Here is a 21,555-nt window from a genome sequence, read left to right as displayed (position 1 = left end):
GAATGTGCCTGAATATATCGTTTATGAAATGTTTAAATGTTGCAGGGGTATTGGTTAAGCCAAATGGAATTACTAAGTATCCATAGTCTTCCATTTGTCCCTAGGCCTTATGTGCACTAGATTGTATGCCCCCACAAAGATCTAGTTTAGTGAAGATTTTGGTAGTCCTTCAGTGGTTCAACAATTCCAGAATGAGAGATGTTCGTTCTTTCTTTCTTTCTTTCTTTGCACAACTGTCGTCCCTGTTGAAGAGGTGAATCTCCAAATGAAACCTTTTTCAAAATTTTCATGGATATATGCACGTAGTGCTTTTAGACATGGTATATATCTGTCTTTAAGGCACCTTTAACCCAAGTTGTATGTCTATTTGTCAGTCATAGTCCCTGTGTGGCAGTAGTAAATCCTCATATTTCTTTTCAAACACATTCCATCCAGATAGTCTTCGTACTTATCGGGGAGGCTGAGGTTCTGGTTTGGAGCTGCTCCCTTCTGGTTAGCCCTCGCCATTTGGGGTCTCACTTCCGAGGGTCTTATCCAATTCCTGGGGCCCTGGGTGGGGTCACCTGGTGACTGGTCAGTTTGTTGGAAGCAAGCTTTTGGCAATATCCAGAGAAGAAGTTAATACTTCTGCACCACTGGGAGATATATGGGTAATACTGCTTCAACCAAGTGTTGGGAGTAAAAGTTGGGAAACTGAGTCACAAATCCACCCAATGTAGGCTTAATGTTTGCCTTTATTTATATAATTTCAGAAAGAATTATTGTCATTTATAGTATATCTGGACATATATTTATGCCAGACACAGTATATTGGTAAATGGGCCCAAGTTACCACATTCTGGGGGCAAAGTTCTTCCATCTTCCATGACAGTCAACTGCCTTTTCTAATCCCTTGGTCTGGTCCTTCAGTCACATTCTTCAGTTTCTGGTCTGGTGTTTCTCCAGGTTGGGTCCATGTTCTCTTCAGCCTTTTATACATTTCTATATTGCCAATTAAGTAATCTTTATCCGATTGCCTTTTAGCATATCAACTCTTTAAGTTTTAGGTAACCTTTACATTATGCATGAGCAAGCCTCAGTTACCCAACTTCTGTATTTTTCCTGATGGTTTTGCAGTTTCTGGTCATGTTGTTTTGTGCCCTGGGTCTTCCCAGAAGAAGGGTGTTTTTTTAATTTATCATTACATTTTTATGTATCTTACTTACATCTTCCAATACAATATGTTACCTTTGTTCTGTCGGCCTTAACATTTTAAACAGATTAGCAGCTCTATGTAAAAGGAGAACTGGCAAAACCATACTTATGCCACCAAAGCCTTAGCCTGTTACTCCTCATCTGTACTCATTCACTATACATAATTACAAATCATTAAAAATATAGCTATCAAAGCTCTGAATCTTACCATTAATAATTCTTCATTTCTTTCATTTTTTCATTCTTCAATGTTATAAATCGGTATTTGTTATTTTGTGCTACCCTTAATCTATTAGAAAGGGAAGGAGGAGTTACGGAAAACATAATTATTCTTAAAATCAACATTTCTTATCGCCTTTAAACTTGGAGGTTTTTTTCATTTAAAGTTCAGTTTTCTTTGTGAATCATTACATTAGAGATTTTCCTGTGATTGCATTTTGAGGAGTGTATCAATTTTAGGGCCTTGATATTTAGTTGCTTTTAATGATACCACACCACAGGGAATGCCAATAATTATTGGAAAGAATGAAGAGTAGATCACATCAAAGCATATTATTTCCTGGTTCCTTTCCATTACTGCCCCTATGGGGATGGTCTCTTGGGTCTTCGGTCCTGGTATAGAAGCGACCCCTTGGTTGCCTCCACCAGTTCTGCTATCAGTCCTGAGCTGGTTTGTTTCCCAAGCTCTTTCAGGTTGGACAGGAGTGGAGGACATGTCTTTGTGCCCCATAATAAAAGCAGAGGCTGAGCTGCCATCAACGTTTTTTCTCCTCCGGGGTCAGGCATCCGTGGCCTGCGTGGGGTCAAGACTCGGTTCTACAGGTTTTGGCATGGTGGGCAGGCATGGAGTCATTGGGCCATCCCTTCTTCCCTCCTTCTGCAAGCACAGCTGAAAGTCAGTGCACAGGGTGAGATAAATAAAGGCCTCTAGGTGGGGTGGGGTTTTCAGTGTGGGCTAGCTCATCTTTTACATCCTCACTGAGTCCCCTCCAGAGCTGGTATAGATGGGCCACCCTCATTCCATTTGATATCAGCTGCAAGCCGTCAGAAGTGAGCGGTGTAGGAGATGGCCAGCCCTTGCCCCGGCAAAGCTTCCAGAGGGCAGCCTCTGTGGAGTGGACGCTATGCGGGTCATCAGTGATAGTTGAGAAGGCTTTCAGGAAGGCATCCCATTTGGAGAACACTGGCTGTTTGTGCTCCATAGGCAACCCATAGAGTGCTTCGCTGAGTAGAGGACAGACTGCTAGCGTCACCTGTGTCTGCTCTGTGGGGTAGATTTGAGGGCAGGCAGTAAGAGTGGATTGGTTCAGGAACCCCAGAATTTCTGACTATCCCTATCAAACTGTTTGGGCAGTGGCACCACGGAGCCAGTTCAAGTGATGAGTGGTCTGTTTGGTCACATAGCATAACTGCTTCTCCCTGTGAGTGTGCTAGCTACTTTCGTGGGGTCTATGCTTTGGCAGCGAGCTGGTCCACTTGGGTCTGTAGCATGATGTTCACCACCTGCTGGTCGATGACTTGGTCCTGCAAGTCCTGGGCTCTTGGGGACCTTGTTGTCAGAGGGTGGCCCACCCCTTCCATCATCTGTGGAGTGGTTGGATGGGAGGGTAGAGCTGAAGGTGGTCTGAGCAAACGGTCACGGCTGGGCTGTGGGTGGTCTGTGTGCATCAGTCAGTTACCAAGTTCAGGTCAGGAGTTGAGTGGGGTAATTAGAGTTGAGCTGGGTCAGGATACCAAGAAGTCAGGGTCAGGCAGCAGCTTACAGGCATCAGGCAAGTAGTGGAGTCGGGGACGAATGAGGATCAGAAACCAGAGTCTAGTGTCCACAGCAAGGCAAGGTCTGGAGCGGAGGCAAGCAGATGGCCTGCATCATTGCTCAGATAGCTCCCCATGATAGCTTGCTGGTTTATATATGAGCCAAATGCTGGGCTGTGAAGGGCCACCACTCAGGCCCTGCTGGATGGTACTTCCGGCAATGTCTAGCTTCACCAGGTCTTGCAGTGAAAACCTGGACTGAGCCTTCAATGGTGATGCAGCAGTGTCAGCAGCCCCAAACCACCATATTATAGTCCCTTAGGTTCTTACAATTCCCAAAGGAACAGTACACCACAGCTTACCAGTTACACCTTAGATCACAGCTCTGCTTCAAAACCACTTGAAAGTTGTGGTAAAGAGACTCAAAGATGCAGATCTCACAGAAAAAGTGTCCAAGTGTAAGACAGAGGCAGCTAAAGTCCCTAGATGTAGAAGGGGTTCAAATTAGCCAAAATCTCTTGAAAGTGGAATCCATTGTTAGCTGGTCTGTGTCTAAAACAAAAAGTCCAGTCTTTTATAGGCTTGGCTAATTATTACTACAGGTTTCTCGGGGATTCGGTGATACTGTGTCTGCTATTACAATCTGAGTGTTGTGAGACGTTATTGATAAGGTAGGCCTTCTCTTAATGCTGAATGCTGTGAGGTTTCTGTTCAGTCTGATCTCTGGAAAGTAGTTTCTCAGCTGAGAATCCTCTGCCACAAGCACCTAATGGTTTTATCTTGGATTTCTGAAGCTACATTGCCCCTGTGGGTCTTGGTGGCTTACAGATAATGATGGAGTTCTCAACCCATTAAAGTCACTGCAGATTAGAACCAGGACTTGAATTTAGGTAAAAAGGAGCCACTGTAATTCTTTGAGCGTGGGTTTGAGGTGATCCCATCAATCTTAGTTGCCGGAGAGGTGGACTACTAAGAAGGACTGAGGATATTTTTAAAGGACAATTTCCATTGGGCCTTCATTGCCACTGCCATGTCAATGACCATCATAAGAAAAGAAAAGAGGGTTTGGAAACTGGGCATTAATTGGTGAGGTTGTACACACTTAGGCCTGGGCTACACTAGCAAGGGGGTTCGAACTAAGATACACAACTTCAGCTACGCTATTCACATAGCTGAAGTCAAAGTATCTTAATTCAATTTACCTGGCCGTCCTCATGGTGGAGAGTCGACCGCCACGGGTCCTCCGTCAATTCTGCTTACTCCTCCTGCCGAGGTGGAGTACAGGCATTGATCCTCGATACATCGAACACTACCTGCCGTTCCGGCGGGTAGTATAGACGTACCCTTAGTGTAGACTTCTTCAAAACTAGCTGGACTGCTGAGGGTTTGTCTTCCTTGGAGGAGATATTGATGCTTTCAGTTAATAAAGGGACCAGTTAAAAAAGGGTGCTAGCATCCACCAGTAACGAGGGACAACCATCTGGTTCATATATCATAAGTAAGGCTAAGATTTTGTCATGGTTATTTTTAGTAGAAGTTACAGACATGTCACGGGCAATAAACAAAAATTCACAGAAGCCGTGACCTGTCTGCGACTTTTAATGCTGCGGCTCCATGGTTTGCCCCCGCCACTGGTTGCTGGGAGCTGTGGGGCTCCCCCTCTGCCTGTAGCAGCTGGAAGGGCCCCCAGGAGTCTCTCACCTGTTGCTGGAACCTTGCAGGGGGCCCCTTGTCACTGCTGCTGCCTGTTACTGAAATCCTGCCAAGGCCCCGCTGGCTGCCAGCACCAGAGTCCCACAGCCCCTGAGGCTGAAGCACAGACTTCCATGACCTCCATGACATAAACGTAGCCTTAATCAGGAGCTAAGTCTTCCTTGTAGCTTTTAGGTCTGCTTTGATGAGTGGCTTAAATTTCACTAAGGCCAAAAGATTGGGCATTGTTCCTAGTCCTAAGTATAATATGAACTAATTCTCTACTGATGAAACATCTCTGTAGTATCGTTACATCATTATTCTCTTATTCTTCTCTTCCAGCTTTCTTGGTTACATTTACATAACTATTCCAACATCTAGTTTGGTAAGAAGAAAAGAAAATTGTGCTTGTTTGTCTCAGTGGGTGTTAACTAATCCACCTTAAAATAATGATGACAAAAAAGACCATATCTGCAAGCAGAGCTTTCCTGATTCTCTTTCTGTGCTACATGATTACTGCATTGGAAGTACCTCTCGATTGTAAGTATTAACTTGTGAAATAAGCGTGTTATAATGGAAGATAATGACAACATCTAAAACCAAACACTGAGAATGTATTAGCGAATGATGGAGAATCTATGTATCAAAATATTTTAATCATTAAGTGTTTACTTTCAATTTATAATGTTTTAAAAGACCTGTACAAATAAAATGGCCTACATAGTTAGCCTGAGAATGGCTGATGGAAGATTTCCATAATTATGACAAACTTCTAAAAGTATCTATTATAGGCCAGGCTAGTGGCCCAACACTTCCCATTATAAGACCCCATCTTCAGTAGTTTATAACTTTGCCGAACTTTGACCATTTTGGCTGAAATTTTCCTTTCCATGTTCAATGCTTGGTGTCTGCCTTAGGTTGGATTTTTTTGGAAAATTTCAACCAAAACAGTTCAGTCATTTTCAGGAACAAGCTAGAGAAAAATACATTGTTTCTCCCATGGATCATTCCAGGAAGGAGGTCCAGGCCCAGGACTGGCAAAGGTAATTAAGAGCCTTAGGCGGCATAGGGGGACAGCTTCCCCAGGGCCAATCCTCCCCTTCTCCCTGTTTGCAGGTGGGGGGGTCGGGGTGCAACAAGGGAGGACCAGGGGGCTCAGATCTCCCCCCTTTGGCCATAGACAGGTGTGGAAAGCCGGCGGGGAAGAGGTCCTGGTTTCTTCAGGGAGCTGGGAGGGAGATGAGAGGGTAGTGGGGAGAAAGAGCTGGAAGCAACCTCCTTAATTCCTACCTATTTTTTTAATTCAATCCCAAAGTTAGCATCTCTGCCCCAGGCTACCTGGCGCTCCAGGGAGCAGGTCACCCTATTAGAATGGCATTTCCTAAATTTGGAATGCTTGACTTTGCGACCTTAATAATGTTTTTTTCACAAAGGTGTGTGTGTGTAAAATACTAAAAATAAACTATATAAAAGTAAAAGTATCAATTCACTAAAGAGACCTAAGTGTTATGGTAGATATCTCAATGAAGATCTCTGCTCAATGTGCAGATGCAGCCAAAAGAGCAAACAATGGTATAATATAAAGAATAGGATGGAGAATAATAAAATATTATAACGCCATTGTAGAAATCAGTGGTGCAGCTTTATCCACAGTACTGTGCAGGACTGTTCACGCCATCTCACCTGGGTATTTCAGAATTATAGAGGGTTCAGAAACAGGTAATGAAAATGGTTAGGGACATGAGAACCTTCTTACATGTTGAGATATTGAAAAGGCTGGGATTGTTTACCTTAGAAAGAAAACAAATAAGAAAGGGCATAATACAACTATATAAAATAATGAATGGTACAAAGAAAGTAGATCTGGAGTTTCTGTTCTCCCTGTCTCCTAACACACACAAGGAGATGTTCAATTAAATAAAAAAATGCCAAATTTAAAAGTGATAAAAGGAAATACTGTTTACTCCTGGGGCATTCTGTGCCAAAAATTGAAAATTCTTCACGCAATATTTCAAAACTCTGCAAATTTTATTTGTCAAAATAACACTACATAATCACACCAGTTTCAATTATTTGGGTGATTTATTTTGAAATACCTGTCAGAAAGTATGTCTGTAACAATACAGACACACACTAAAATTCCCCCAGGAGCAGAAAGTTAAAGAACTCCCTATGAAAACCCACTTCTTGTTTCTCTGCTCCCTTTCCTTCACCCAGAGCCCATCCAGGGGCCAGATACCCACTGCTCCTCCCCCAAGCCCAGCCATGGTACCCTTCCAGCCAATACACCCAAACCTCTCCCTTGCAGAGCACAGTTGCAGGGCCACCCTTGACCAGATACCCCTACCCCCAGAGCCCAAATATCCACCCTCTTTCCCTCCACAGAGCCAAGCCGTGGCTCCCCCAGCCCAGACACCTCCCCAGAGCCCAGGGATCCAGAGGGAGAAACAGCCTGATGCTTGGTCCCAGGCTTGCATGGAGCTTCCTGCGTGCTGCTGTCTCCTTCCCTAAGAGTGTGCTGATAACTGCAGCTGCCAAGAACCCTCTAACTCCCTACCCCTCCCCCTAGCAGTGTCTTCTATGTGTGAGCTGGGCTCTGTCTGGTCTAGTGGCCCTTAGTGGTGGCCCGCAGCACTGAAGCCCATTTCTGTGGGGGAAAGGAAATTCTGTGTGCACAATGTTAATTTCTGCAAAATTCTGCATTGTGCAATGGCACAGACTTCCCCCAGGAGTAACTGTTCCACATATGCTACACCAAGGATTATATGGGCAATTTGCTGGGAGTCTGAGGTAGATTCCTAACTGATGTAAAACAGCCCCCTTTATCTTCGAGCTAGTGGTATAGTCTGCAGGGACTAAAAGGCCAAAAGGTAGTTTTGCAACTTTATTCAGGGCATTCAAGGCTTCTTGCTCCACTTCCATTTTGAAGATCAGCATGGTCATGGGCCATGTTTCAGAATTCTGAGCCACAAGTTCCCCCTTAGGTGCTATGCCTGTCTTAAACCAGTTGTCTGAAAGGACAATTCAGGACCACGGATAACAGGGATTAATACATGAGCAAATTCATGGATGTCTCTAATCTGCATGGTTTCCTTTACCCCAGTGTTGTCTATAATAAACAATTATCTACTGTAATGATCTTGGGGTTCATTAAACAACAAACCAATGAATAATAAAAGAATAAAACTTTTAATAAAACAAACTAGAGAGATTCTGTGGTGAACTGCTGTACACAGCTACATAATGTCCTCAGTGCCAGCTTCCAGCGCACATCTCTAAATTCCTATATTCATAATACTGTCCCTTATGAGGGAGCGTCTCTACATTATAATCTTCCACAAACATATGTCTACATCCGCTACTGCAAATGCTTATTTTTCTTTGATAACAATACACCTAAATTGCAAGCATTTCAGCTTTTTCCCTACACATTTCCCAAATATTTCAAACTAATGACCTTCGTTTCTATAACAAGATCAATATATCTAAATGAGACTGGACTTGTAAATGCCCTTACAGCACTACATTACTAAACTGCCATTCTGTGATTTTTAAAGCATGAGGTACAAATGCCTAGGTTTTCTAAGTAGAATTTGTTTCCCTGGCTCTTTAATTTTACACAATAAAAAAAAAGTAATTCAAGCCCCTTCTTAGGTTTGAAATGTATATAGTTTTTTGAATGATTTTAATGTGCCCATCACAGTGGTATCTGGGTGCATGAAAAGCCGTAAAAGCAATGCTTTAGATAGATTAACCTGCCTGCAATAGACAGCATATATGGCCCTCTTACCTATACCATGCCAACTCTTAACAAGAAAGAAGTACGCCATCCTACCTTGACCTGAGTATAATATAGAGGCAGAGATTTTTCAGCTGATACAGATAAATATCCATTAACAAAGAAAACAAAGAATCTGAACAAATGTCTGTAGCTAAATTATTGTTTTTATAAATTATGGTAAAAACAATCAGAAAATTCTTAATTATCTCAGTGTGACCAAGGGATGATCAACAGTGTAGTAATGAAAAGTTGTTTTAGTCTTTTCACTCTCTGAAATATTATTGAATATGGGACCATATGCAAAGTAACTGGTATGAAAATGAGATCATAGTGTAGCATGTGACAGGGATTAATTGCACTTTTCAGTTATTTTTCAAATTGAAATTAATTGCACGTCTGTGGAATAGAGTTAGATGCTTTTGTGTTTGTAAGAGTTATTTTAACTTTAATCATTTGCTTTGTATATCCATATAGTAATATGGGTAGATTGATTTGTCTGCAGCATGAGGGCAATGCTATTAATTCTGATTTCCTGCCTCCTCAATACTTCCAAATCAATGTTCTATGTCCTTCTTAGGTCAGTGCACATACCCATGGTTGCCATTAAAAATGAATATTTCAAAACAGTTTCCTATGCAGTGGCATCTGAGATACTGTAGTATTTCCTGACACAGTGGGAAATATTTTTAGTATTTCAGATATTACTGTGTAGTAACTGTTGATAAATGTTCTCTTTATAGATGACCATGTATATGTCAGAGATACTTACCTTTCCTCTCTGAGATGCTAAGTTTCTTTACTAACAATGATTCTTTAATCTTTGTTTGCCCATTCACCTGCTGATTCTGATGGGGGGAAAAGCAATACTTCTCAAAGAATGTAAGTTTCTGTCCAAAAAAATAGATAGTGAAAAAAAATGTGTGCTGCTTACAATTAATACTTATTTTGTTGAACATTAAGTGTAAAGTCCAAATAATGTGGATCCGGTATTTGTTCACAGTTGTGTTTGCTGTGGCAAAATGTTTTGTGCATGCAGTGTTAAGAAAACACTATTGTATACATGTCAGCTTGAAGATATTTTTATAAAATAAAACATTTAAACACAATTTGATTTTACTTTACCTGAATAGTAAGTCTTACAATTTTTTTTAAAAAGCAATTTGCTATTGCTACTTTCAGGAGTAAACACATTTGGTGAAACTGAATTCATTGAGAGGTGTGCATGCATAAGGCAGGGACAGTATGACCCAGTCATTTTTTTTATACCTCTGAAGGTGGAGAAATTTTTATTTCTTTTTAAACAGTAAATACAGTGAATTAACTAGGTCCAATCTTCCTTCATGATGCACTAACACAGCCATTGTGCCCATCTTGAGTCCAGTGAGTTAAGTACAATGGGACTCCCCAGAGGTTTCAATGTTTTCAGGTCTTGATGCTGGATTGAGATCTTATATGTACATCAGGTGCTATCAATATACTGTATTATAAAAGTGCTCAAATTGTACCCCTTTTCAGATAGCACTTTTGCCATCTTAGAACATTGGGTGTATTGGTCCTGAGAACGGTTCCTCAGAGGGGAAAAAAACTAGCCTCTGACTGCTTCTCTACAGGAACAGGTGAAGAGTCATCACCCTGGGAAGAAAACCTCCAAATCACTTTCCTGTGTACAGTGAGGTAGGAAAGGAGATGCTAACCCTGAAGGACCTGTTCTGTTCTATTTAGGGTATTATACCGTGCCATGTTGCCATGGTATTTGAACATGTCCACCTTGCTATTCCAGGACATGGGGATGTGCAACTCCCACTGCAACCCACTGGGAAGTACATCCTGGAACGGTTGGCCCCTTGTGAAACCATTTCTCTTTCTCTTTTCAAGATATGTATTTGCTAGTCAAATAGAGAAATATGCATTTGCAATGAGTTAATGAAAAATTTCCAAAATTTGTAAAAAAAAGATTGGCTCTCAGAATTTCAGAACCTTCCTGTTAGTGTGACAGGGCCCAGTACTGTGAGGCACTTGAGCACATCCTGTGAGATGCTGTGCACTCTCAACTCCCATTGTTAAGATCAGGATCCTTGTTACTAAGACTTCTTCTAATTTTGAGGTACTAACCAACTTCTAGCTGGAAAATCATACATAGTTGTTTTATGACTCCTTTGCAGCATGTTTAGCACAATCTTAGGATCACAGTACTACAATCCTTACACACAGAAGTGTCCAAGAGGAACTTTATGGTGAATATTTTTCTCAGTGAACATTTTTTACCTGTGTGAGGGTTTCAGGATGATACCCTTACAGATCAGTTCAGATTCAATGGTTAAGTATATACTGGGGTATGCTTACATGCACAATAGTTTACATTTGTTTTCAGAGGAATTTACTCTGGAAAAAAGCAGAATATGTGAAGATTTCATAGGCTAAGGGATTTCATGGACTTTATTTATTTAAAGCTGAGCATTCAGGAATAGAACTCTGAACTGCTGTAATGATATCCTGGCAGCCCCTGTAGTGTAAAACAGATTGATAGTGAGATATGCAGTAAGACATTGATTGGCACTGTCTGCAACTCCTTTTTTTGTCATGAAATTTTGAATTCCTTTCTGTGCAAAGAGAGGTGCAGTCAATGGTAAATGATTGCAAATTACTTTACATAGATTGGCACCAACTCCTTCGCCAGGGGAATGAGTTTCAAATCATGCCAGTCATTCTTGAGCACTTGCTGACCCTGACATCTCTTGTTTATCCTTAGCCAGTTCAGCGAAATGGATATTCCTTATTATTTTATGGAAAAGGTAGAAAATGCAAAATCCATTTTAGGTTTGTTCAGTACTAGGAGAATAAAATGGAAAAATTATGCAAGTGCTATTTTTGATACAGAATTCCCAAATGTGTCAGTATCTGGCTATACTTATTTTTCTAAACACTTAAGCTATAGTCAAACTTTCAGGTACAAATTTATGCAAAAATTATTTTACTCCTGAAATGTAGTTTTCCTTAAATTATATCTCAAGTGTGAATTAGTCATGTTACTACTAAAATTTAGTGCAAACTGGACTCCTACTTAAAGTGTTTGAAACACATCCAATGTTTATGAACTGGAGACATTGTACATCACTTTTGATAGGTTTTGTACACTGAAGAGAGCTCTTTTCAAGTGTAAATTAGGGCTCTTGTTTGTTTGTTTTAATATATTTGTTGGCTTTAAGGATTCAGGTGTCCTTTGACTTCAAATATTGAATGAGATCTGTAGTATATTAAACAAGGAATATCTATGAAACCTCTTGGGAAGGGTCTTCAGTTGTGGTAAATCAGCACTGCTTCATTGAAGTGAATAGAGCTCACCTGATATACAACAGTATAGTGTCTTGCCTTTTGAATGCAAAGGATACCTTAATACCAATTTTTTGTTGCTAATTTTGTCTTTTCTGCCTATAAAACTGGTGTGTTGGTACCTTGAAAATATCATTGTTTCTTAATGTTTCTTAATTATGTTCTGCAATAAAGTATCACAGCCTCCAACAATAACTCAGCAATCTCCAAAAGACTACATTGTTGACCCTCGAGAGAATATTGTAATACAATGTGAAGCAAAAGGGAAGCCACCTCCTAGGTTAGTACTACTTTCATTGTTTTTGCTGTTACAGAAATAATGTAGAAAATCTAGAATAACAAATATGGAAAGTATCAGGGGGTAGCCGTGTTAGTCTGGATTGTAAAACACATCAAAGAATCCTGTGGCACCTTAAAGACTAACAGATGTATTGGAGCATAAACTTTCGTGGGTGAATGCCCACTTCGTCAGACGTGTCATGAAAACTAAGAGGAAATAAAGTAATTTTCTAGACTAACACACACAGCTTTAATCTAAGATAGTAACATCAAATCAGTGTGAAGTCTTAAGTTTACCATCCTTGTTATTTTTATAATAGTAATAATATCTGCATTAAGTGAGCCCTTCCAATAGACGTGCAGAGGACATTGACTGAACAACCGTACCATAGAAACGTCCAAAAAATATATAGTGTTACAATTTTGAAACAGCCTCTTAAAGTTTTCAATAGGAAAATCAGTAAGGGGATCATTACAGTAAGAGGAGTACTGTACATGGGGGACACTAGAAAGCATATCATAGCACTGATCTAATCACCTTCTATCTTGGATATCCTGGTGGAATTTCTAAAATGCAGGTGGTGTTTGAGCACACATAACTGCCAGAACAAGGCTGAAAGTGGGGGTCTCAAATTCTCCATGGTCTGCACCATTATTTGCTTGATTGATGTATTCCATGATTTGTAAATTGTCTAGTTTCGTGAGCAAAATGCAATAAGCTAAGGAATGTGTGTCAGCTTAAACTTGAGTGTCTTTGTTTTCTAGGTTTGTTTTATAGCTTTCATATTACTCACAGTATATTAGCGGCAGAGGTGGTGGTGCTGCCTATAGTTAAGGTTCCCCAATAATTCCATTATAAGACCCTGTTTTCAGTTGCTTATAACTTTACCAATTTTTAATAATTCTGGCTGAAATTTTCTATGCTACATCTCTGCATATTAGGCTGAATTGTTTGAAAAGTTTCAGCAGAAAGAGCTCAGCTGTTTTCTAGAATGAGGGCAAGCAAACATATATTGTTTTGCCAATATTCAGTGATGAGCTGCCAAAATATTAACAACAGGGTCCCTCCTCTCACCCCACGAGGGGGTCATGGCTCCCCCCCCAGGACTCCTGCCCCATCCAACCCATGTTCCTTGATGTTCCCCGGGACCCTGCCCCATCCCCCCCCTTCCCTGTCCCTTGACTACCTCCTGCTGCCCCATCCAACCCTTCCTCTCATTCCTGATTGCCCCCGGGACCCCTGCCACATCCAACCACCCCTTCTCCCTGTCCCCTGACTGCCCCTGGAACTCCTGCCCCTGACTGCCCCCCACTGCCCCATCCAACCCCTGCTCCTTCCTGACTGCTCCCCCAGGACCCTTGCCACCATTCAATCCCCCTGTTCCCTGCCCTCTGACTCCCCACCCCCCCACAACCCTCAAACTCCCCTGCACTCTTCCAACACCCCCTCCCTGCCCCCTTACCGCGCTGCCTGGAGCCACTTGGCCGGGACCAGCACCGGCACCGCAGGGTCCGAGCCAGACCAGACCAGGCTGGGCTGGGAGCCGCAACCGCAGGGCCAGGGCCAGCACCGGCGCCGCGGGGGCCGGACCAGCACCGCGGGGGCCAGGCCAGAGCCGCGGGGCCGGGACCAGCACCGGTGCCACAGGGTCAGGGCCGGGACCAGCACCAGCGCCGCAGGGGCCGGGCCGGCCACCGCGGGGCCAGGACCAGCGCCATGGGGCGGGGTGGGGCCAGGCTGGACTGCAGCCGCGGGGCCGGGACGGAGCCCCTGGGCCGAAGCTGGGGGCGTGGGGCTCAGGCCGGGACAGGACGGGGCTAGGGTTGCTCAGCCCGGGCCAGGCTGGAGCTGCGGTGCTGTGACCAGGAGACAGGCCAGAGGTAGCCACAGCCAGGGGCACTTGACTGAGGGCACTCGACCAGGGGTGCCAGGCTGAAGGGGAGCCGCTAAGCCCGCCACACCTCCCCTCCCCCTGCGCCCCAGGTTACCTACGTGCCCGCTGCTTGTTTCAGGCTTCTCGTGAACATCTGATTTGCGAGAAGCCGGGGAGGGGAAGGAGGGGGGATGGAGCATTCAGGAGAGGAGGGGGAAGTGAGCTGGGGGCCGGGGCGGAGTGCCGGAGCTTTTGTTAAATAAAGCCCTTATAGAACCGGTTGTCCTGGAACAACCTGTTCTAAAAGGACTTCTAAATTTAACAACCGGTTCCTGCGAACCGGCTCCAGCTCATCACTGCCAATGTTAAAAAAAATCTTACAAATTTTGTTGAGAAGCTCTAATTCCCTCCAGTTTTTAGAGTGGGTCTTGAAAATATTCAGGGATGTGACTATGGGATCAAAGAGAGGTTCTTTTTGGTGCCCCATGAAAATCCACCTGAATTTATTCAATTTATAAACATCTGAAAATTACCATTTGTATACTTTCAGTAGATGTTTGATAGAGGCTGGAAGTAAAGTTCACCAAACATTCTGAGTACTGAGCATGCTCCACTCACACAGTGCTCTATGCAAACTATACTAAGCATTCTTCACCGCCACAGAGCTCACTGACATACTCCAACCCGGGGCTGAGCAGGACTTCTCATGGAATTGTTCATTCTGGTGTCTGGGGGAGTTGTGACGCTGGACACCAGACCCGAGAGCAGGGAGATTTTCTCTCCTGTGCTCTCAATGTTTTTATTGTAAGACGTTTTTAATGTCACACATCTGTTGCAGAAGTGCAGTAGCATCTCTAGCGTTAATGCTGAACCAGAATTTCTATTTTAACAGAGGTAATGACATTCTTTAAAAACTCGGTGTTGAGTGAGATGATGAATTTGTAATGCTTACTGTAGTTTATGAAGTGCTTGAATTTTCTAGTGCATTTTCCAAAGAAAAGTGGGGGGAGGGGAAAGGGAGGGGGTAACGAGGCAGGGACATCCTGAGTTTAGTTATGCCTATTTTCATAGGCACTATGTAACCAAATTTTTTTTTGATTGAACTAATTGACTTGATCCATTAGGTCAAGCAGCAGAGGCTCATCTTTTAGATCAAATAGTTCTGGGTTAGATCCCTGCAGACACAAGTGGAAATTAGCACGGCTTTGGAACTCTGAAATTCACTAGGGAGAGGGTTAATGCAATGTATGTCTTTGTCCCCTGCTATTAAATAAACCAGGGATTCTCAAACTGGGGGTCGGAACTCCAAAGTGAGTTGCAAGACTTGCTGGTGCCTGGGACCAAAACCCGAGCCCCACCACCCGGGGCCAAAGCCCAACAGCTTCAGCTCTGGATGGTGGGCTCAGGTTACTGGCCCCCTTCTGGGGCTGAAGCCCTTGGGCTTTGCCCCCACCCCATCTGGGGTGATAGGGCTCAAGCTTTGGCCCTTACCGCCAGGGTGACGGGGCTTGGATTTTGGCCACCCTCCTGGGCCCAGTGGAGTTCAGGTGGGCTCAGACTTTGGTCCCTTCTCCTGGGGTCGTGTAGTAATTTGTGTTGTCAAAAGGGGGTCGCGGTGCAATGAAGTTTGAGAACCGCTGGATTAAACCATAGATTGAGGCTTCTGAGTATGCTGCTGCTTCTAGCTAACAAGCTGCCTTTTTAGCTCAAGCAACAGAAGCTCATGCTTTTAGATCTCGGTGTTCTAAGTTCAGGCTCCTACACTGCTCATTCCACATCTATCTATCTGAAGCTAAAATTGAACCCCATCTATCTTCCACTCGTGGTGCTCATGGATTACGGAAACTCTCGTGCACTGTTCAACCATAGGAGGACATACCACAGTTTAAGCTGTGTGAACCCTGCTGAGTTGGTTGAATTTCACTTGTACTACATGTATTTAGATTTATAAGTAAAAATCTCACTAGTAATCAAATATAAATGTGCAATGTATGGCCAACTTTTGTATGTTTAAGGGTCTGATCCTGAGAGGTAATGAGTATCAGCAGCACCCACTGATTACACTAGGGATTGTATGTGCTCAGCACTTCATGAGGTGCAGCCATATAATCATGATCCTAGCATTGTATCAATGTGTTTTTGGAAGTAAGAGAATATATATTATGAATGCATTTTTAGAGCAGTAGGAGTGGCATACTATGGATCTATTTTTTTTCCTGAAAAGAAATCTTTATGAATTGTAATACTGTACATTCTCAGCAGCTACTTTACAAAACATCAGTTGTTTTAGGTAACACCAAAAGTAACAGATTTGTTATGGCCTTGGCGAATGCAAAATTTGATGTATAAAATCACTACTGTTTGCATTAGAATAGTGAAAAGCAATCAAATCCACAATATTACCGTTTTATTCACTCTGGTAACTTAAAAAATGGACAAACCGATTAAGAGACATGATCTTCTGCTGAGACCTGATATGACACATTTCAGCCCAGATCAAAATCTTACAGGCTAGTTATAAACCCCTTTGAATAATGGGGTTTATAATGGAAATGCTAATGCAGCTTTAACAATATCAATTCTAGCAGATTTCACTGTATCATCTTTAGTGGAAAATGAAAGCAGTTTTTTCTCTGTGATTAGTTTATCAATCCTGTGTAATTTTATAATATAAATATTATAAATAATTTACAATTTGTGATTTAAAATAATATAAATAATATATAGCAAAATTGCTGACCTTAAAATGGCACCTATTAACAAGTGTAGCCAAGTCTTTTGTCTCAAAGCGTGTGTGTTTATTCTTCATTTCCCAGTTAAATAATTCAAATATATTGTTCTTAAGCCACATTTTTATGCTACACACAAAAATCTCTATGGTATTAAGAGATTTTCTGAAGTTATTTTTCTTGTTTTTTCCAAATCTTTAGTAATTAGTTTCCTATTCTTGTATTTATGATTCTAGTTTCTCATGGACCCGTAATGGAACTCATTTTGATATAGATAAAGATGCCCGGGTAACAGTGAAGCCAAACTCAGGAACCCTTGTAATAAATATTATGAATGGCGGAAAGGCAGAAGCATATGAAGGAGTATATCAGTGTACAGCAAGGAATGAACGTGGAGCAGCAATTTCCAATAACATTGTTATACGCTCATCAAGTAAGTGTTACTCTAAAATTCATCAAACCTGAAACATTTGTACTTATTTGTTTTATTGTGAACTTTTTGGTTTAATTATTTTCTTTTCTCCTTTCTTTAAAAAAAAAGTCATCTTTTTAATCATCAAAGCGATCTTGTTAGAAGGTAATTGTACAGTTTCTGATATTCTGGTTTAGTTCTATACTGCATGAAAAGCTGCCAATTTTCTCCAAAGTTCCTTAGTAAGTTAAACACCCAATATGTTTTCCTGGTTTTCAGTATGTCTGACTCATTTGTCATGTTTAAAATTGGACAGTGTATAAAACATTACAATTAGAAAAAAGAATTGTAAATCTTTAATGTATTTCTTTGATGTGGAGTACTTTAAAAAAAAATCTGTTCTTGCAAAGTAATTACTTTAAAAAAAAAAAAAAAAACCAAAGCCCAAACATGGAGTATATTGAGACAAAAACACATATCCCTCCTGTCCCCAAATCTTAAATTTATTGTGGTATTATATTGTCATACTTTTCAAACATCGCAGCTCTTGAGCTCAAATATATTTTCTTGAGCTCCTCTTATTTTTTGTTAAATCTCTCCACATGTAATGCCATTTCAGAACTGTCTCACTTTGCATTTTTTCTAATTGTATGCATTGCTTTTCTACATTATCCAGAATCAAACTTGTTAAATGTTAGTGATTACCCAGAAGAATCCCTTTCTGATTATTTAGAATAAAGCAATGATTCTCTAAAATGTATAAACAACAATATAATGCAACCTTTCTTTTTTCCAAAGACAACACAACTACTCAGAAGTAGAAGTTATAATCCGTTCACAGTAAATGTCAGAGGACTGTTCCTTTTAAATTATGTTGCACATATTGTTCTTTCATGGAATTCTGGAACTTTATCAATCCAGAGTGTTTATGAATGTGAAAATTATCTTCTACAGGATCCCCCTTGTGGACTAAAGAAAAAGTAGAACCAAAACTTGTCAGAGAAGGTGATCCTCTAGTACTTCACTGCAGCCCTCCAGTTGGCTTACCACCACCTATAATATTTTGGATGGATAATTGTAAGTTTATATTAAATCTGCATAAATAACATATTTCTTGACCATTTTTATTACTGTTCTAAGTAATTTGTAATTACTTATGAAAAATTGCAGCAGACAGTGTAGCTACTCAGTGAGGATAAAATCCAGTCTCTCCTTGTGTAAGGCTGCACAGTTCCACAGAACAGGAAGGGCCATGCCAGCAGAGAGGCTGCTCATCAGCAGTGTGTGCAGAGGGTTGAGGCTGTCTGCACGTGTCTTGTGGTTTTATATTTGCTAAGGTATTTTTATGGGGAGATAAGGAAGCAGCTGATAGCACTTACAAAAAGATGAGACATTACAAAAGGCAGAAGGTAGGTCACATCTGGGGTCCACAGATCACTAATGTATTTCTTTATGTATTATAATGAAAATAAATGTATCCCTGTTTTTACTTAGCTTTCCAAAGGCTGCCTCAAAATGAAAGAGTTTCCCAAGGTCTAAATGGAGACCTTTATTTTTCTAACGTAAAACCAGAGGACACTCGTGAGGACTATATTTGTTATGCGAGATTTAATCACACTCAGACTATACAGCAGAAGCAACCTATTTCTGTGAAGGTGTTTTCAAGTAAGTATTACTTTTCTTAATTATACATTTATATTGTATTTATCTAGATTTTTCAGTTGCTGGCCTACGATTAAGTAGTTGTATGTGACAGAGAAATTGTAATCTTCATCACAATAAATAAGAAATAATTCAATACAACTTTAAAATATTAATATCCAGTTTTCTTTATAAATAAACATGAGCTGTGCTAAATAATACATGCTGTTTTACTTTCCATGTTCGCCTTTAAAGTTTTACGTTGAATACTGCATTTTTCCTTTTCAATAATATCTCACTCAGATCACCTATATTTTGTACCATTTTACTTATTTAAAGATTATAGTATGATGAATACTGAATTTGAATTGGCAATCCTATGTGCGTACACCAGTTCATAGTGATCATGACTGTTCAAACGAATTAATCAGCAGACAGCTGCAATAACATATTGCTTTCTGCTTGTATTGTTAAATCAACTTGGCCATAGAGATTCACGTTTGATGCCCAGTAATCTGATTTACCCCGCCTGTATGCATTCTTCATGATATTCTGTTTGTTTCAGTGGATTCACTGAATGAAACTATATCTGCTAATTTGAGTGACACTGATTTTTATGGTGGTGAGTTATGGTGATCCCCACTGGTATTCCCTCTTTCACAGTAGAATTTAGTTAACTAACTTCACCTCCATGGCTACTTACCTTTGACTCCCCTTTCCAATTTCTAATAAATATATCCTTTAGTACTGGTGATAATATACACTTTACAAAGGGACGATGCAGTGTGAGCCTTTAAAAATACTTAAATAATTTTGATGTAATGTCAAAAATATGACACACAACAAAATCTCAGCTTTCATAGCAAATGAATCCAGTCACACTGGCAGATTTTACAGATATATGTTAATTGCTTCTGTATTAGCTGTGCATTATGTTTTTCCTCTAATTTAATTGGTAAATGGAAACGTTCGTTATCACTGGGACTAGTCAATATTACATGCTATATCATAAGCATTAATAGTAGATTTAAATATTTTAACAGATGCTCTTAATATTTAATAATTAATATGCCATTCATTTTTAATCTGTTTCATAAATGTAAAAGTCTAATACTTTTAAATGTATTTGTAAAATTAACTTAAGAGAAACAAAATTCTGAATATTTTTCTTTTAATTAACTTTAATTCAGTCCATGTTCAATGGTCTGTTTTTCTACATTGTGGGCCATATCCTCAACTGATATAAATCTGCTTAGCTCAGTTGACTTTGATGGAGGTACACAAATTTACATCAGCTGAGGATCTGTCCCCACAATTTTACATTCTATGTGATGGACAGAAAATAGGTAAAAAATATATTATTATTTTATTGTATTTATCTTGAGGCCTTTTCCATAACTGAGATTCTATAGACACTAACCCTCAATTACTGAAAACCAAAATATAGCAAGAGGATGACAACTTTGAATTGTCTACATAAAAGTTAAATTTAGTTAGAGAGAAAACCACAAGGGTGAGATTTCTGTAACAGGGTAATAATGACCTGCAAATAGAGTGACATATCGAGTACAGTTAATAAAAATCCATTCAATTGGCATGTGACACAAGGCTGCAGAAGTTAATTTGCCAGGATTTTTCACAGCCTTGACTGGGTTTTTGCAGTGCATAAAATGGGCAGATTGTTTATTGTAGTGTGGCCTTTTTCTATGCTCCCCTTTCTCTGTCTCTTTTCCTTCTGAAGAGGTACGTTTCATATACTAGTATTTGAGGTGCTCTAGGTACATTCTAAAATTATTTTAATGTGTTCTTTATGACTTAATTGAGCAATAAATCCTGTGTCCAGATAAACAAGGCATATAAATCTTTATATTGCTGCCCATATAAAAAGATACCTCAGCAGACTACTATGTTTAAGCTATTATAGTAGAATACTGGAGTATTTTTATAATGTTTATTTCCAGAAAACAGTCTGATCCGATTTCTGTATCATTAATATTTTAAAATGGAGTTATGAAATACTGTAATAGACTTTGAATTAAATCAAGGTTTTGGAACAGATATAGTAATCTGTGTATAAATTTGAGTTTACATTTATGTCTATATATTGGCCATGTTATTTAATTTTTATTATTGTGAAGAAAGCAGTTGATCATATAGTTCAGGTTTGCCGAAACATTCAAATTAAAATTATGTCTTAAAGGGACAAGACATGGCTGAGGTTTATGAGACAAGTCCTTTGTGGACTGGAAGATTCTGAGCAAAGCATATTTTAAACTGCAATATATCTTGTCACTCTTATTATGTTTTTTAATACAACAGGTTTAATTTGGTTCAGTTTTTTTCTGTGTCTTATTTGTGGTGTTAGTGGAAGTACAAAAAACATCAGATGTTGATTATGATTCCTGCACCTATGCAGAGCCTGCAATATGATTCCTGCACCTATGCAAAGACTAATTGAAATGTGTGGGGCTCTGCACAGATGTAAGGGTCCATATGAACCCATCACATTGCAGAATCAGGGCCTATGCAAGTACAATATCAAACAAGTTGGCTGTTTTTAATGTATGTATCCAAAATTACAATGTTTCTTATGTCCAGACAGGATTCTAGTGTGCTGAGCTAAACCCTAACCCTTTGTAGCTCTGCAAATTCTTACAAAAGGATTTTTGAATTAAATGAACAATACACAGAAAAACTCCTGTGCTAAATTCTGAAATTCCCATATGCATGAAACTGAGTCCTCATTTTAATATTAGTATATATGCTATCATCGTACCTGACTATAAATATATTTACTGTCAGTATTCATATGTATTGGAAGTAGATGGATTTTTGCTGGGTTGGGAAATAAGTTTGAAAAATATCTTT

At 40.3% G+C, this 21,555-nt stretch overlaps 1 protein-coding gene across 35 annotated transcripts in view; it reads left to right on the top strand.

Annotated features, from left to right (window-relative positions):
- Nucleotides 1-21,555, top strand: part of NRCAM (neuronal cell adhesion molecule) — a 356,777-nt gene that overhangs the window by 221,622 nt on the left and 113,600 nt on the right. For 23 of the 35 annotated variants that reach the window (XR_003998518.1, XR_003998516.1, XR_003998517.1 and 20 more), the window contains 7 exons: nt 4,984-5,181; nt 9,284-9,301; nt 11,927-12,032; nt 16,871-17,067; nt 18,001-18,123; nt 18,541-18,711; nt 19,253-19,309. Coding sequence is in view for 32 of the 35 variants with exons in the window: in XM_030548968.1 (XP_030404828.1) it covers nt 5,091-5,181; nt 9,284-9,301; nt 11,927-12,032; nt 16,871-17,067; nt 18,001-18,123; nt 18,541-18,711; nt 19,253-19,309 (763 nt within the window). In the remaining 3 variants the exon portion in view is untranslated. Of the gene's footprint in view, nt 1-4,983; nt 5,182-9,283; nt 9,302-11,926; nt 12,033-16,870; nt 17,068-18,000; nt 18,124-18,540; nt 18,712-19,252; nt 19,310-21,555 lie in introns of those variants that run through there. The other 12 variants (XM_030548987.1, XM_030548997.1, XM_030548998.1 and 9 more) reach the window with 4 other exon arrangements.

Source organism: Gopherus evgoodei, chromosome 1, assembly GCF_007399415.2.
Source record: "Gopherus evgoodei ecotype Sinaloan lineage chromosome 1, rGopEvg1_v1.p, whole genome shotgun sequence".
Lineage (NCBI taxonomy): Eukaryota > Metazoa > Chordata > Testudines > Testudinidae > Gopherus > Gopherus evgoodei.
This window is presented reverse-complemented; position numbering and strand designations above follow the sequence as displayed.